At 38.7% G+C, this 18566-nt stretch overlaps 1 protein-coding gene across 2 annotated transcripts in view; it reads right to left on the bottom strand.

Moving 5' to 3' along the window:
* The window catches only part of LOC108717944 (high affinity cAMP-specific and IBMX-insensitive 3',5'-cyclic phosphodiesterase 8B), a 98102-nt gene extending 87676 nt beyond the window's left edge, over nucleotides 1-10426 (bottom strand). For both annotated transcript variants that reach the window (XM_041568959.1, XM_041568963.1), the window contains exon 1: nucleotides 10122-10426. In XM_041568959.1, coding sequence (XP_041424893.1) covers nucleotides 10122-10157 — 36 coding nt within the window. In that variant the 5' untranslated portion in view covers nucleotides 10158-10426. The remainder of the gene's footprint in view (nucleotides 1-10121) is intronic.
* Nucleotides 10427-18566: the final 8140 nt, after the last annotated feature.

The following is an 18566-nucleotide window of genomic DNA, read 5'->3' as shown; positions in this document are numbered from 1 at the left end:
TATGGTGCATCCCAAGTTAACCCACATATTTAAGGATAACAATGCCAGCTTGTATTCCTCTGGATCCGGGTCATGCCCACTACACACTAGCATCACCTTATTTGGCCCAAGTCACGTCCCCATTCTATCCAGTCCAAAACCACAAATATGTATGTATGTATGTATGACATCTCTTATCCAGAGTGTTTTTTCTGTAATTTGGATCGCCGTAACTTAAGTCTGCTAAGAACTATTTGAGCATAAACCCAATAGGATTGTTTTGCTACCAATATGGGTTCATGCAGCTTTGTCACCATCAAGCACACTGTATTATTTTATTATTATTATAGAGAAAAAGGAAATAATTTTCAAATATCTGACTAATTTACTTAAACTAGACAGAAATGTTTTTTTTTGGATAAGGGATTCCATACATTTATTATATACCAGCCAGTTCCATGTTCTACAATGCTACCTCGTCCAAATGGTTCTCTTTAATTCCATAGACAGTAAGCAGGAGCAGTCAGATAACATGTACCAACAGGATCTGTGTGTGCCCGTAGTATGCTTAATAAATAACCATTAATAATAAGAAAAAGAAGAATTTGGGGTTATAAGCTGGTCTGACTGTAATACCTATTGCTTTAAATGAGAACTCTGGACAGAGTCCACTGTTCTATTTCCTCCAGGTTAATTTAGTATTCTGAATGTTATAAATTCTGAATTACCAGAGCCTGTCACGGACAATCTGCAAACAGATGGAAACCATATTTGAAGTGGAAAATTAAAAAAAGACACTTATGTACACAGCTTATTTAAATTCGCAGGGGACGACTGAAAGCTACGTGTTCGCTCTTCCCTTTTGCTCACACAAGAGTCAATGTTTTCCTTTGGAAAGTGACTTCTGCAGATGGTTTACGGGTTTCCCATATGTGGGAACAGTCGTGTTTAAAAACAGCCTGTGCTATACTTCTGGCTTTGGAAAGTTACCAAACATGTTCGGCGCTGTCAGGGACATGGGAAACAGGAAATGCAATCACTGTGGATCTTTGTAATCACATGTATTATCTTATCCTTTGCTTTTCTTGTCATGTGGATTAGAATAAGAAATACTGTGTACTATTAGCTGAGCGGATGGGTCAGTGTATAGGCACGTTGGAACATGTCCAAGCACTACACCTGCACAGCGCCACTCCGTGCCTCGGAAATTCCACATGCGCTTGGTTACTAAAGGTTACGGCTAGAGACAAGAATGTATAAAGTGGCATTACTAAAACAAAAAAATTCATATTTTAGCAAATGCTAAAAGCTACTTTCAGGGGTGCCTTACTCATCCTAAGATGTTGCTGCTGTTGCGGGATTCCAACCTTATACTAAAAAAAAAAAGACAATAACATGGTTATTTACTAAACCTCAAATGTATCTGTTTTTTGGAGCAAAAACTCAAAATTTCGAGATTTATTATACCCATATGCTGCAAAAAGCTCAAATCCGAAAATACACATGGACTTGGTGCTAAGCTGAACAAGGAGTGTCTGGTCAACAAGACACCCAAGTGCAGGCTTGGACAGGAAAAGAGGACTTAAGATTTCATGCCAAGGAGTGAGACTGATCAGAACCTCATGAAATTTGTTAATTTGCCACTGTGATTCCATCCCAGAGAAGCAAACTGACCAGCATCCCCTTGTGTGCCAAGGTGTGTTAAACCAACATATATAGAGAGATGTGTGGTGTGCTGGTACTTAAAGGGGACCTGTCACCCTAAGATATTATTCCATATTATTTTTTATCATGTTAGTTGAGCAAAATAAAACTTTCTTATACTACATTTATTTTTTAAACTGTGGTTCCTTCAGTCTTGGAATTACACAATCACAGCACGCAGACAGGAGCCCTTTTGTGGACACTGTTATTAAGACAAGTTGTGTATCACCTCAAAATCTTTTGTATGCACCTGAATGGGGGACCTAATGCCTATACACATTGCCCGGCCTACACAAATATAGAGTATGAGGGAGGGGGAACGTGGGGAGATCAGTGAGATCTAGGAAGTGCTGAATGAAAAGTGAAAATAACTCAGGCATAGAGGCGGGGCAGGTAATATTTGATTGACAGCTCAGATATTTAAACGCCTTTATAACAGGTATGGATGCTTTAATGAAAAAAAAATGTGGGTTCCATGTTTAATTTGCAAACGACTTTTATTATACAGCTTTTTATGTGTAGGTGACAGGTCCACTTTAAGCTCCTGTTTTGCCACAGATTCTTAAGTAAGGGTTAAAGGGGTAGTTCACCTTTAAGTTAATTTTTAGTATGTTATAGAATGGCTATTTCAAATCAATTTTTCAATTGGTCTGCATTATTAGTTTTTAAATTATTTGCCTTTTTCTTTTGACTATTTATAGTTTTCAAATTGGGGTCACTGACCCCATCTAAAAAACAAATTCTATGCAAGGTTACACAATTATTGTTATTGCTACTTTTTATTACTCATCGTTCTATTCAGGGCCTCTGCTATTCATATTCCAGTCTGCTAAATAACTTAAAAACCACAAATAATACAAAATTAAAACCAATTACAGATTGTCTCAGAATATCATTCTCTACATCATACTAAAAAGGTGAACAACCGCAATGTGCCAAAATGTTGCCTGATCAATGTACTGGCTGATGTTAGAGATATATAGGTTGGGATTGTCCACCCAACTTTGTATGATTTTATGAGCCTCTGTATGACCAGCTTAAATATAATACTAACAGCTATCACTTACTAAAGCATCATTTTATTCGAAAATCTTATACCCAATTTCTGCATCTTGCACCAATTATTAGCAAATATATAGGTTTGAAGAAAGTTGATGCAATTCCAAACATTGTGCAGACAGTTTACACGTTTCATTCCCCTACTACTGGCACATCCTCAGAGCACAAAACGCGTTAGCTGTCTGCACAGTGTTTGCCACGATATCATGATGTGTGCATAAATAAAGTCACAGGTTAAAGTGGACAACGATCTCTGGTGAATTCATTCAGTAAGTGAATGCAAGTTGAGGGGAAGCGGGTTAGGGGTAGGCGCTCCTAGTTTCTCCTAGGGCTCAAATCCCATAATAAATTTATCTAGTATGATTAAAGGCTTAGATATAGGTAACTGGATAGAATTAGGCCTGGATTCGGTAGACAAACCTTTTGATGACACTAAACTGAAAACATTTGATGAATTAGTAAACCTTTACAATATTCCTAGATCTGAAAACAACAAATATCTTAGCATACATAAATTTCTATCTAAAAATCCCCCTAATCCAATAAATTTACCTCCCCAGATAAATAGACTGCTAAAATCTGAAAAAAATAATCAAAAAGGAACATCAGTATTATATAGAGCATTATTATCATTAAAAGATGACACACCCAAATGGCAATTGAAAAAGTGGCAAGAAACTTTACAAACTGACATCTCACAAGAAGATTGGGAATGTGCCCTAAAATCTTTAAAGAAAGCATCCCATTGTGTTTCACATCATGAGAACTGGATCAAAATGGTTTGGCAATGGTATATGACGCCTGAAAAAATATCCAAATTTGACAGCAGAACAACACCTTTGTGCTGGAGGAACTGTGGCCAAACAGGCTCATTGGACCATATTTTCTGGCACTGCCCTAAAATTACACCAATATGGGAAGAAGTAGAAAAAGTTTTACAAAAATTACCAGTTAACCTTACTCATATCCCCCCAGGTATGGCTTTGTTACACTTGGGAATCAGGGACCTGCCCAAGAGAGAGAGGCTCATATTACATCATATATTTGTATCCACAAGACTTCTAATTGTTGATAACTGGAAATCTCCATATGTTCCAAAAATTACTGAAATTCTGAAAAAAGTGGATTTCAACTTGACAGCTGAGAAGTCTTGGGCTGTTAAATGTGGAAATCTACAAACCTTTCTCGACAGGGCGAGTCTTTGGTTGTCAGTGTATCCTGCATCCAAATTATCTGAATTTTAGATCTCTCACTAGTTAAATTTACTTTGATTCTGCAATACTTAAACAACTGGTCATTATAGCTAATTATCCTATCCATATACTCAGTGACATGTCCCGTTAGACAATCCCTGTTCAATTGTTCATTATTTGATTACTTATGGTTATCGATATAAACTAGTAAGCGATAGAACTTCATATTAGTATCTCTTAATATAGTAGACATATCTACAAATAAAAATAATACGTTAAGTTTATTAGTTAAAAGGACACAAATGTGCTGCATATATCCTTAAGGGATGGATGCGACCCTTGGAAACTTAGCAGGGAGGATCTTGGTCCCCCAGTTTCTATTAGGCTCTGCTCCATTTAGGAAAATACAAAAATAAAGTTGTAGTGTGATTGGTCCTATAGATTAAGCAAATATTTCATAAGAATGTTTTAATGTATAATTACAGCTATTAACCAATTCTTTATACATTAAAGTTCAGACCTGGTCCGTTTATCTGTTTTTATCTTGTGATGTAAACATTTTACTGTTATTAATAAGATATGTCATATTTATGACTGTATGTTCTATTTTAAAAAAAAAAAAAAAAATTCAATAAAAAATATTGAAACCGTTTCTCCTAGGGCTCTGTTGTATCCTGCGCCCTCTGCTGCTCCATAATTTTTAGGGGGAAGGAATGATGCAGGTGAAGGGGTGCTGCTTTTTTAGCACCCTGCACACTGTGTGGGAACCCTAGGTGTAAATTGCCCTTTTAGTTCAGTTTCAACCGAATGTATTTTAGGGTAAATCTTAATCTCATCATTCATATTTTAGGGATATTCAAAAAAATATATAAAATTCTAAAAGCTATTTCTGTTAAGATGGCCATAAACTAGACCGAAGACACATTTATTAATAACTGTATAGCACAAAATGTACTGGGCTTCATTAAAACACATGAGGAGGGTAATAATCTATGTGGAATTCAACATCGACTTCATCATAAAAAGATTTGTCACTTATTTGAAAGCTCAGGTGTGTACAGTAAAAAAGTGAATGGCTTTTTTTTAACCAGTGTGTATATTTGCACGCGAGCAAGGCAAACACAGGACAATTCAACTGTGGAAAAGATTTTGTTGGACCATTTCAGAGTCACAGTAATAAACACAGTTTTACACCGGAAGATTGGCCTTGTGACTAGATGTTTGTGGAAGTTCTAGAAGAGCAGGTGAAACCAAGGAATTAAAATATCTTATATACATTTATACATAAGTAGGGGCCTATATAAAGGAGTATTGAAATGGTTATACCGCACACCTGGAATTTTACTCACTTTTTCTGCTTTAGTGGTGCTGGTTATCCTTCGGCCTGACGTGGCCTTCCAATGGCAGCAGTTTCAATTATGGATCCGCACACACCAATTTTCTGCAGTTTTCTTTTATTTGTGTTCACCACCAGTATCAACGTTGATACTGGTGGTGAACACAAATAAAAGAAAACTGCAGAAAATTGGTGTGTGCGGATCCATAATTGAAACTGCTGCCTATATAAAGGAGAACAAAAGCCCCCATTGACAGCCTTCTCCCTCTTGATCTGCATCTAATTCTCCCACATCAGCTGCCCCATGCCCCGTGCCTGGGCTTTGATGCTATAATTAACATGTATTTTTAGAGCGCCAACATATTGCGCAGCGCTGTAGAATAAATGTGTTTATACAAAGAAATCACATGAATTACATACATAAAACATACAGAGTTACATACATAACGACCGGTACCGAAACAAAAGGTGAGCAAGGCCCTGTGCAAAAGAGCTTACAATCTAAAGGGGAAGGGAATGAGATACAAGGTGCTATATCTGTCAGGCTCCTCATTGCTGATCACTGAACAGAAGCATGCACACTGGAAACCCAATCAGTTCCAGTGAGCATGCTACTTCTCGGATCAAAGCCTGGAAACTGGATGTGATGCAGTTAGACATGGCAGCCACCAACCGCACTGCACTACTCTGGTATGGGTAAGTGGGCGGCTGATGGCAAAGCATTAGATGCAGTTGGGGAGGGAGGGAGGGAAGGGGGCCCTGCGTGGGGGGGCTGCACCTTTTAAGAAAAAAATATTCTACTTTAAAAATATGCATGGGGTTTCTTAATAATGCCTCACTTAATTATATAAAAATATAGGTACAGGAGATGTTATCTGGAAACCTGTTACCCAGAAAGCTCCGAATTACGGGAAGGCCATCTCCCATAAACTTCCTTTTAATCAAATAATTCAAGTTTTTAAAAATGACTTTCTTTTACTCTGTAACACAGGTATGGGACCTGTTATCCAGAATGCTTGGGACCTGCGGTTTTCTGCCATTTGGAACTTCATAACTTAAGTCTGGAAATCATGTTAACATTAATTAAACCCAACAGGCTGGTTTCGCTTCCAATAAGGATTAATTATATCTTAGTTTGGATCAAGTACATTTATATTATTACAGAGAAAAAGGAAATAATTTTTAAAAATTCACATTTTTTGGATAAAATAAAGTCTATGGGAGATGGTCTTTCTGTAATTCGGAGCTTTCTGGAAAACGGGTTTCCAGATAACGGATCCCATACCTGTAATGACAGTACCTTGTACTTCCCCCTAATTCAGATATAATTCATCTTTATATGAGAATAAACAATCCTATTGGGCTTATATAATTTTTTAATTATTTTTTAATTGACAAGGTATAGAGATACAAATTACAGAAAGACCCCATTTCCAAAAAATGCCAGGTCCACAGCATTCTGGATAACATGTACTATACCTGTAATTATGCTGCTGCAAAAAATTCAATTTAGCTGCACTAAGAGAAAATGATGTCATATTTAGATAGAATGTTTTGTTTTTGTTTGAATTTAAATGATCTGTAATGGTCTGACCCCAGTTAAGCTGGCCATAGACGCACAGATCGAGGATTCGTACGATTTTCGGACCGTGTGTGGAAAGTGCCGACATCTTTCGGTCTGATGGTTTGGTCGATCGGACAGGTTTGATTTTGACCCGACCGATCCCGCCGACGCCCGTTGCACATCGTAATCGGATCGTTCAGATCACCCCCAATATAGCCATGCTCGTTAATGGCATATCGGGGAAAGATCCGCTCATTTGGCAATGTCGCCAAACGAGTGGATCTTTGCGTCTATGGCCACCTTTAGGCTCATATGTTTTTATGAACACAACAGACTGCATGGTTTTGCTCCGATACAGACAGAAGAATATACAGCGTAGATCTGGTAAAACACTATAAAGGAGTAGTTCACATTACAATTAACTATCGTTGTGATGTAGACAACGATGTCCGAGACAATCTGCAATTGGTCCTCATTTTTTATAACTTTTTTTTATAACTTAGAAATGTTTAATTAGTTAACAAACTATTGATCTCCTCTGTAGTCAATGTTAATATAAATGATGCTATAAAAACAATAGAAGGTTAATTTCTAAATACATATAACATTTCTACCATCTTAAAATCCCTATACAGTAATGAAGCTTAAAATTGAGAGCACACTCTCATTAGTTAATGAATGAATTTACAAAATTAAATTTAAGAAGGTAAGTCCCATAATCAAATAAAACCTGTTGATCGGATCATGAATTATAAAAACCCATCAAGTTGTTCCGATAAAAATGTATTTTCTAGGAAGCAGTGCAGTAATGTTTAACTTACGGAAATGAAAAACTGATAGACAGTGGAGCACCCTGTAGTGCTAACTGTACTCGGATTACCCCGACTGCAGTAATGTAACTATTGTCCTGCTAAATTTTTCCTCCATCTCCCCTTCAGTACCATTTTCGTTTTAAAACACAAGTGCCTAGGTTAAACTTGTGTAAGAATAAACTTACGTAAACTAAAAAACCTTTTATGCATATTTTAAACCCTGGTATTCTGGGATTATATCCGAGCAGTTCTTTTTGTTCTCCAAATAGCCCGATAATTGACGGTCTTTTTATGGTAGTTGGGGCACAAGCACACAGGGCATTTTGTCACCCGTGCAAAAAATTACATCCTATATTATTTAACGAGGTGCATGTTCCCCCTCCACGGTATTTACTGTTCTGTACATGTTCTAATATTCTGCGCATTTTGAAAGGGAGAAAAAAAAATTAACCACACATTAGTGATGTGCAGTTCGGGAATAACTCAACCCGCACACGAACTTAATCCACAAAACCTTGACTCACACTCGACCCTAACCTGCAAAGTGTTGCCACTGTAGGACCTAGCGTCCAACCTGTACCTCTGGTTCCAAGACAGAGAATCTTCAGGCGCAGTAGAGCAGTGTACTTCCCTAGACTGACCACTACCCAACCCTAACCTGCAATGGTTGTCCAAATTTCAACCCGAACCCGCCCAACCGGTGGTCAACCCGTGGGTCACTGCAGGTCAACCTGCACATCATTCCACACACTATTATAATAAGCTCTATGCGAAATCATAACACAGCTTGCTCCAGCTGTTGGTGCACATATAAACCATGATGAAAGTGAAAGTGGTTGCTATGGGTTCCTGCCCTGGTGCAAGCTGCACATATATTGTGACATTAGTGCAAGTGTGGCTTGTCTCCTGAGGTAAGGCAACAGAAGGCAAACAAGGTAAAGCATTGATGCTTAAAACTGCCATCAGAGAAATACTGTAACTGACATTTGCATATGAATAAACTTCCATGAAGTTCGCAGCATACTGGGGGGCTGATGGATGATGTAGATCAACAACAGCTGGGGGGTCATAAATTGGACATCCCTGGTTTATGTCATTCTCCAACGTTGGGGCCTCATCCTTAAGCTTTACCAGTGGCCTCCCTCTTCTGTAAATTCTGGTTCTGCAGCTTTTATACTCGTCAGTCATTTTGCCTTCATCATCCCAGCAAACTTTTAAACAACTAACTAACCATTCATTTGATCATCAGATCAGCGCATGTAACCAGAGATTACATTGACATCAGGTACACCTTTTACATTATGTCTACTACCTTTTTAGAAGCAAGTCATTTAACCATAATTCTTATTGGCTGTTAGAAGAAGCAGGAAATCTGTGGTGCATAATAAACACATTGCTCGGCAGTAGCTGGCAGTCCCATCCACCAACATATCACTGTTATTATATTCAACACAACTTTCTCCAATGGAATTAAGCAGCTGTGTCATCTAAATATATGTGCGCACACAATCTGTGCTTAGAATAATACGCTCCAGCAGAATTAGGCACGGATGTGTGGGGGGTTCATATAAAACACTGATTCACAGATCCAAATTTGAGTGATGATTATAATTTGGCAATAAGGAACAGTCTTCCCATGCTCCCATACATGTTCAATGACATTCCGCTAACTATAGTCATAAGAATTTCATCAAATCATAGCAAAAACGTAACAAGGGGACCCCCCAAAAAACACAGGAAATAATAATTTGTATGCAGAAAAATAACTAAGAATAAAACCTAAAACTGTTTATGGATCTTTAATTCTAAATTTTTTGTAAAGGGAAAGGACACTGTTGTGTGGTTCACCCACAATTTATCTTTTAGTATGTTATAGAACACCCTATGTAAGTATGTTATAGAATGTCTCATTCCTAGCTACCTTGCAATTGGTCTTCATTTTACTTTTTGAGCTATTTGCCCTTTTCTTCTGATCCTTTCCAGCTTTCAAATGGGGGTCACTGACCCCCTCTTGAAACAAATGCTCTGTTAGACTACAAATGTATTGCTATTGCTTCTTTGTATTACTCATCTTTCTATGCAGGCCTCTCCTATTCATAGTCCAGTCTATTATTTAAATCAGTGCGTGGTTGCTAGGGGAATTTGGACCCTAGCAACCAGATTGCTAAAACTGCAAATTGGAGAGCTGCTGATTAAAAAAGCGAAATAACGCCAAAACCACAAATAATAAAAAACGAAAACCAATTGCAAATTGTCTCCAAATGTCACTTTCTACATCATACTAAAAGTTAATTTAAAGGTGAACAACCCCTTTAAAGACGAACTGACCCCAAGGTGCCGGTTGAATAAAGTCTCCAGTCTATAATGAACACTAAAGCATGCTGGGTATTGTAGTCCATTGTAGTGTAGACTAAAGTAGTCGTTAATAAAGAAGAAGTGAAAACAGTGATGCAGGGGAATGTGCTTGTGATTACCTTTCGCTGCTCTCTGCTGCTGTTTCCCACGCTCATGGCTATGCAGTGACACCTGTGAGCTCCTACAGCATAGTGACCGCCTCTCAGTCAAGCGCTTGTGCTGTGCGGTATAGCAGGATGGACACTACTTGCTCCGGTTCGGCCACCTCTTGTCTGTCCCCTGCAGGGGGCGGGGATCACACCTTCATGAACTGTTTCCCAGCCCACGCTGCCCGATGTAGCCCCGCCCCTCCATGGGAGGTTTTTGTGGCGTTTCTTGCTGCGTTATATGTACAGCAACTTCGTTTGGCCCAGTGTGGGAAGAGCAAAAATGTCGCTCTCCTATTATTCCTTGGATACTGACATGTCTGGGATGGGATCAAGTAATAAAATAGTAATAAAGGTTCTGGCTGTGTTTTCTTGGAAGGGGCTGACACTGAGGCGTTAGTAACTTTTTCTGTCACGAACAAGAGGCGGGAGGGTTTACTTTGGAGCGCAGCGACCTGTGGCAATTTTACACGCAGGCAGGGTTGCCAGGTTGGCGGTTTTACAGCCAAATTGGGCTACTAATTTAAACCCATGTGGGTTTTGAAAGTACAAACGAGCCAAGGTACGGATTTGGGCTGCTTTTTCGGCCTTTGGCTGATTTGTACTTTGGAAGCGAGCCAAAGTTTTTTTTGGGTTTTTTGCCCTAATGTGCCAAGCACGCGTCTCCCAATGCATGTTGGGTAATTTAGTTTTTGTTTAACAATTTTCCGACTTCCAAGTCAAGACTACAATACCCAGCATGCAATGGGAATGGCTCAGGACCGGAACTAGGGGTCGGCAGAAGAGGCACGTGCCTAGGGCGGAAATTTGGAGGGGCGCCAGGCAGGTCTGGACTGAGAATCCAAATAGGCTCTACCATTTCAGGTACACCGAGGCCCAATCATCCCCCACCAGCCCACTAAATAGTCACTTTCAATGGCATCTTACAGCAGCCCCTCTGGCATTTGCCAGAACCCACAGATTGCCAGTCCGGGCCTGGCGTCAGGGAATGGTGCCTCTTCTGCCGGATTCCCCCTAGTCCGGACCCTTGTGACCCTTTCAGCCGTTTGCGCTCCTCCATGCATATGCATGTACGCATCTCCGGCGTGTGTGCTGGTCCACGCATGCGCCAGCGCTTGGTTGTGTGCATGCAGGAGGGGCAACATAGTCAGCTTGGTTGCCTAGGGAGTCCAGCCAACTCAGCCTGGCTTGTGTAGAAGTTACCAGATTTTGTGCTCTGTACCCCAGTCTCCCATCACTTTTAAGCAATCTCCTGACAACCAAAATGTCTAGAGGTTGACCTGTTTTACCAATATTTATTGAAATTGTATTTATATTAGGGTCTTATTTAGCCCTTATACCTCCTGGGCCCCCCTACATAATTACACACATGGCGATGGGCGAATCTGTCCCATTTTGCTTCATGGAAAAATTATCGAAACAGTGAAAATGTAAAAAAGGTGTATTTTCATATATATTCATTTATTTTTTTAGACTTTTTTTTCACTGCACATTGCACATTTTGGGCTACTTTTGAAGTGCCTCTTGGCTAGTTTTGGGCTGGTTTTGTAGCTGACTTTGGCTGGTTTTGAAAATTAGACCTGGCAACCCTGCATGGGAAGGGTGCCAAAAACATAGCAAGTACACAGAGGCCCAACACAGCCCCCCCAGTGGCACCGTACAGCCCCAGGGGTGCTACTGCCATGAGGATAGTTGAGAAACTCACCTCGGGTGGCATCAGTCTGCAAGAAATATTGCACATTTCATGTTTACATATCTATTGTGAATTTTTAAGTGCCTTTTTGTGATATGTACTAGCTGGAGCCGCGTCGTCTCGTCTCACTGTATATTCATATACTGCTGAGATGACAATAAAGTTTACTTTGACTTGACTTGAAGATACCAGGGTCAGCAAAAAGCAGCTTCTGGTAATTTTAAGAGCTGAAATTATGATTTTCAAATAAGAACTAACATCTTCTAGTGCACTCTGCAACAGTCATCATGTGGCCCATCCAGGCCCACTCCAGTGCTTGCCTGATGCAAGGGGGGTTAATCTGAAAGGCCGTCTCAAGGCAGCAACGACCCCAGAAAAGCCCCTGAGCAGCCCCTCTGGCATTTGCCAGAACCCACAGATTGGCAGTTTGGGCCTGCCTTACATCCAGTAAATGTCTTCTGCAATGTCCAGCTGCTAGTAACTACTGTTGTAGGGTCAGGTGAGCATCTCTCAAAAATGCGGGAAGCAATGATTAATCCTAGCGTCCTAGTTCTGTTGTAGTGGCTTAATTACCATACAGCAGATCCTATGATCACCAGAGGGCCCTGCCTGCAGAGTTTGCAATGTGGTTTCCACTAACCACCTGCTCCCTCATTTACAGTACAGCAGGAGACAAGGGAGCGTGTGCACACCAGGGCCCCCTAACACATACCCTCCCACCCACCTAGATCAAGGTACTTTTTTTGAGGTTTTACAAAGTACTAAGGTGTTAGAAAAGGCACACCATTAATAAAAGTAGGTGGCTAGATGGCTACCTGAATATCCCCATAGGTTTATTGGCAAAAATCAAGGGAAAAGGCAAGGCCTGCATTTACTTCTGCATGTACCCCTAAAGAAGACCCCTTTTCAAGGAGTAAAAACATGGGTTTATTTTTAATATAAACAAAATTAATATTTTGTGCAGAAGTGCCCTGTTCCCTTGATTTTTGCTTGTTTGGGTCTTATCTTTGAGTGAGAAGTAAATGCAAGGAGGCATACTTAAATGCCATTATAGACCAACTGGATAGTTGACCTCATGAAGAAACAATGCCAAATTTGCAGAAGAAGGTAAGGAGAAACAAATGCGTTGATGGGCAAGATTTCAGGAGTCTTACATGTAGCCCTTGACTATGCAAAAGGCCACATATATATTTTATGTTGTGGTAGCAAACATAATTTATTTTATGCAACATTTTAGCAAACGTGTGTAAATTGTGTGTTTCACCGTGTGTTTTTTAAGCAATTTCTAAATGAGGCATCACTGTACCGAGCATGCAAACATTTTTTACAGACAGCAGACAAAAGCTTCCTGGTGGGTCCCCTAGCACAGGGGCCTTAGCTGAGAATAAAGGGACTGTCTGCTGGGCATCACTACTCATGTTTCACACAGGTACTAGCATGGTACTACACCTACATGTGGAGACCTGCTTGTTGTAATGGTTAAATACAGTCTCAGTATAAATCACACATTCAGCAATGGAGAAATATTCTGCAGAACAGAACCAGGCTGATATAGAAATGTCCATATGCCCAGGCCCATACTAATAAAGCTGACGGTCGCCTTATAATTAACTTTCCATATAATGTAAACAAAGACATTGTAAGATAGCTAGTAAATTACCTCCATTTGGTTTTGTGTTTAAATGTTAACTTTATGTTCAGTTAGGAATATCTAGTTGCTAGACTTACTCACCCGAAAACCCATGCAGTGATTTAAATGTTAGTCTAAAGGATGACTTCCAGGGAGAGGCCTGAAAAGAAATATAAGCACTTAGAGATAATGACACAAATATGAAATACTTTTATCCTTTATAGACAATAAGTTCATTTTAAAGTGAATTACCCTGCTACCAGTTGTTTATAAACCAGCAGGCTGTAGTCATTTAAAGACATGACAAAATAGTTACAAATATTTATTTAGCAACCTAGCAATCTAATGGAGGTGGAACTGGCAAGCAGGAGGAAAATGCAGAGGGGCGAGGGGCCCTCTACAGTGGGTATTGTTTTGCCACAATAAGATTTCTTATTACTTAAAGGGTTAGTTCACATTTGAGTTAATTTTTAGTATGATGTTGAGAGTATGGTTTATGGTGTTTTATTTTTGATTTATTTAGCATTTTACTTAGCAGCTTTCCAGTTTGCAATTTCAGTAATCTGGTTGCTAGGGTCCCATTCACCCTAGCAACCATGCATTGATTTGAATAAGAGACTGGAATATGAATAGGAGAGTGCCTGAACAGAATTTGAGTAATAAAAAGTAGCAATAACAATTAAGTGTGTGGCCTTACAAAGCATCTGTTTTTAGATGGGGTCATTGACCCCCAATTTGAAAGCTTGAAAAAGTCATAAGAATAAGAAGGCAAATAATTCAAAAACTATAAAAAAAAATAAATGGAGACCAATTGAAAAGTTGATTAGTAGAATTGGCCATTCTATAACTTACAAAAAGTTAACTTAAAGGTGAAACACTCTTCCAGCTTCACTTTGCCATGCTGCTCCTGTCTAGGAATGCACCTTAATTCTGGCCAAGTTCATCGTATCTGAGCCCACTTCCTAAAGCCCAAATTAGACCCTGCTATATTCTGTGATTTTATTTATAGTGGGTGTTTATAGGTTGGAATGTGAGTCCTCTTCATTGAGGGCCATGCAATGCGGCGCGTGGGAGGCATGGATTACACAGAATTAGGGCATTCCTTTCAAGTAATAGTGACCTAAGGAAAAAGCCATGCTTTGCTACCCCACATGTCAGTGAGCTTGGTGCATCTTTAGATATGTTACATTAAATGACCCGACGCATAGATGCAAAAAGATTATATTTATTAGAAGTAAGGAGGGCATTATATTAACTACTATAAATACAGTCTTCATAATAAAAGCTTCATACATGTGATTGACCCAGAGGTGATTTCATATAATTCCATTATCCATTTCAACCAGACAATTTGCATTAGTTCTGATATTTGAGCAACGACCCAAATATTGAATTCTCCAGAAAAGATACCAATACACTCACCCAATCCACATCATTTACATATTGAAATTTCAGAAAAACTTTACACATTAAATTTACATATAAAGGGATTGGATTTGGTTTGATTTAACATTAAAGGGGTAACTGTTAGCCTGTTATACGTATAATGGCCAAATCTAGGCAACGTTTCAATTAGTCTTCATTGCTTATTTTTAGTTTTTTTATATTATTTACCTTTTTCTTCTCTTTTCAGCTTTCAAATGGGGGTCACTAACCCCATCTAAAAACCACATGCTCTGTAAGCCTACAGATATTTTGTTACTGCCTCTTTTTATTACTCATCTTTCTATTCAGGACCTCTTATATTAATATTTCAGTCTCTTATTCAAATCAGTGCATGGTTGCTAGGGTAATTTGGACCCTAGCAACCAGATTGCTGAAAATGCAAACTGGAGAGCTGCTAAATAGAAAGCTAAATAACTTAAAAACACAAATAATAAAAAATGAAAACTAATTGCAAATGATCGCACTCTCTACCCCAATACTAAATGTTAACTAAAGGTGAACAAATCCTTTAATGATTCAGGCATTTCTTTTATTTGGAACACCATTCTATTTAATTGCCATGGGGGCGTGGGTTGGCGATGAGGAAATAATTTGGGGATCCTGGGGGTAAGGACCCATTATCTATGTAGTAGTTCCATTACTTTTAATGGAGGCCCTGCAGGCTGAATCCTGGATTTGATGCATCCCTAATTTGCACTAGACAACTAGCTAATTGTATACAGTTACAGGATACTGGAATGAGTTTCTTTATACACAAGTGCCATATTTGAACTTGTATAACGATATAACGGTGACATCAGAAAGGTAACATTATAACAATATCCCAGATATTATTGCTCTATGACCATTCCTTTTGCATTATAAATGTATTACGATACGAGATTTCAGTTTCCTGTCGCTCAGCATTATATGTAAACAGGAAGCCATTACGCTATATTTAGTGCAATTATTTCACATGATCTTGTATTTTGTGGATAGTTTCGTGCAAATGAATAGTAAAACATTTGGAACATAATAAGCAGAATATGGTAAGAATTTAAAAATGTGTCAGTACTATGGTCCATAAATGGAAAACATGGTCACTTGGGAAAACTGGGATAACTCGGAAAAAGGTCCCTTAAACAATAAAAAAATATTTTTTTCCCATATCAAAATACAGATAATACTAAAAGCTAGTTCAACAAGTACCAATGCTTTATTTATAGAAGAATATCCTGGAATAAGTCATAAGGCAGTTAAATTATCACAGGTTATTAAAGCAAACTCGTCCATGTTTTGCTGGATGTACATTTGCTGTGGATATAGTCTTGTGTTCCCTTTAGCAATGAATAATGTATAAAGCCATCTCTCCCATAAACAAGCTTGGCAATGGCTTCTACATAGTAGCCAGTCCCCCAGTGGGGTAATTTCCCATCTCCACCTTGTTGGTAATGGGACATCAGTATAACTATATGCAACAGCGATAGCTGGGGGAAAAAGAATACAAATAAAACAGGTATAGAGAGAAGTTTTTGTTTTTGGAGGAGGGGGGATGGCATCACATCCAGATGGGATGGATGTGTAGGAGGGGCCTATAAACATTCAATATGGAAGTATTGTGTTGGAGAAATACACCTATAATATACAGAGGGGTCAGTATTATAACATGGTAGGTAGGTATTTAGGTGCAGCTGTAAGTGTTTCTGAATGAGGATTTAGATTACCTTTCCTTTAAACTCTTTTGCCAAAACAAGTGTCAGTTTAGCAATGGATATGGAGAACCCATACACCAGATAATCTGTCCAGCAGAAAACCTGGAGCGAAAACTCCAAATAAATATGCATTTTATGTTCCAGGAAATCAACATATCAGCTTGTAGTTCAAATAAGTCCCAGTTCTGCTAAAGTTATCTGCGTTATCTGAGATAAAATTCTAGGAATTAGGCTCCCTTCTCTGTGAGTTAGGAAAAATATCATCAAATTTTTCTGGAGCAAAGAAGAGACAGGAGAGACAGAATGAAAAGTTATTCCAAAAATAATGTCTGTATTTTAAATTAAAAATTTTAATTAAGCAAAATATCATATATCAAGCAGATCATAAAATTATTTTGGGGAAATTATTTTAAGGGCTAGTATTATCAAAACATATATTTTAATATTGTCCAAAAGGATACTTAGAAAGCATTCTGCTTTAATTAAACTTCATGTATGCTTTATTGTTATCTTTGTTTACTTTTACTGAACTACCTACCCTCTCTTGAAGACAAATTTCATACCTTTATACTATACACACATAGCTTTCATTTAATAGGATTTTTGGTGAACATGTATCATCTAATGGTGATGAGACTGTATAACAGACTGGGGGAATCAATTTACCAACTATTATAAAATTAGTACTGTTGTTATGGAGTGGATACATAAGAAAATTTATAACTCCAACCCTTTAAATAACACTAAAACACTTTAAATAGTTTTGAAATCTAAACTGAGATTAATGTCCAAAATTGAAAGTCACCATATCCATTAATTAGGGATGCAGGATTTTGTCAAATCCCAAATCCATGGCCGAAAGCAATCCAAACCCACATTTCCCTGGCTGAACTAAAGATGACAAAAAAAAAAAGATATTTTGCAGAGTATTCAATAAGTGGCCAAATCCAATAATTATGGATTTGGTGCATCCAGCTCTTCTGTATTCTTCCTCAAGTCAATGCCTTCCGGTCCATAGCAAAAGTGTCAGAAACTGCTAAAGGGAAAGAAGAGGGCTCAAAGATTAACAAAGAGCTGGAAGATGGCACTGTGCTTACTCTGCACCGATACATCAGTATTGTGTTAGGGGCAATTTCAGCGGTAATCAACTATGCGGGGGGGGGGGGCAGGGAGGGGGACTATCTAGGGTAGTATGTAGAGGCTTTTCTTATGGGGGGTTTAGTTCTCCTTTAAAACTGTATGTCACTACCATTGCGATCAACAGGAAGGGAACCATATAGATTTTTATTTTTTAGAATTTACTATGGGAGCCAGTACTGGTTACTTCGGGTTGCTACATTGTTAGCTTTATCCTATTAAACAGAGGAATCTATATACAAAGATGCCGGCCTCTCAAATATGATGTCCAGGAGAAGTTTGACAACATCCCTGGAACCACCCATACCACCCAACAATAGAATTCAATACACCTTCCATATTCACAACAGCTCTTATCTTTGTCCACATTCCCACTCTGCCTAAACTCTATGCAACCAGAAGTGGATTTTTTTTAAAATAATATAAATACAGTGTCAGTTATGACACATTAGAACACATTATGAATGCAACTACAAATTAGACATGCTAAAAGGGGCCAAATATTGTGTGCCATATAAGCCATTCTTAAAAGGTACTTGTACCCATGCTCTTTGCACATGCAAGTACTTGCACTACTGTCCCAGAAAGGTAAATAAAAAAACCCACCCACGTGCCTCTCTGAGAGCATTGCATTCACTCAGCATTCCTTATATATTTGCTAGCATTAATTCACTAGCGTTACCACCCGCAGGGACATTGCCTATTTACTAACGGCGCCAATTCGCTAGTGAAAGAGACTGGCACTAGCGGTCATTCGCACTCTATAGACAGGCGACTTTTTGCTCTGGCAAACAATTGTTACTCTGCAAATTCACTAAAGT

Source organism: Xenopus laevis, chromosome 1L (genome assembly GCF_017654675.1).
Source record: "Xenopus laevis strain J_2021 chromosome 1L, Xenopus_laevis_v10.1, whole genome shotgun sequence".
NCBI classification, from domain to species: Eukaryota; Metazoa; Chordata; class Amphibia; order Anura; family Pipidae; genus Xenopus; species Xenopus laevis.
Note: the sequence above shows the minus strand (reverse complement) of the source record. Positions and strands in the feature narration are given on the sequence as shown.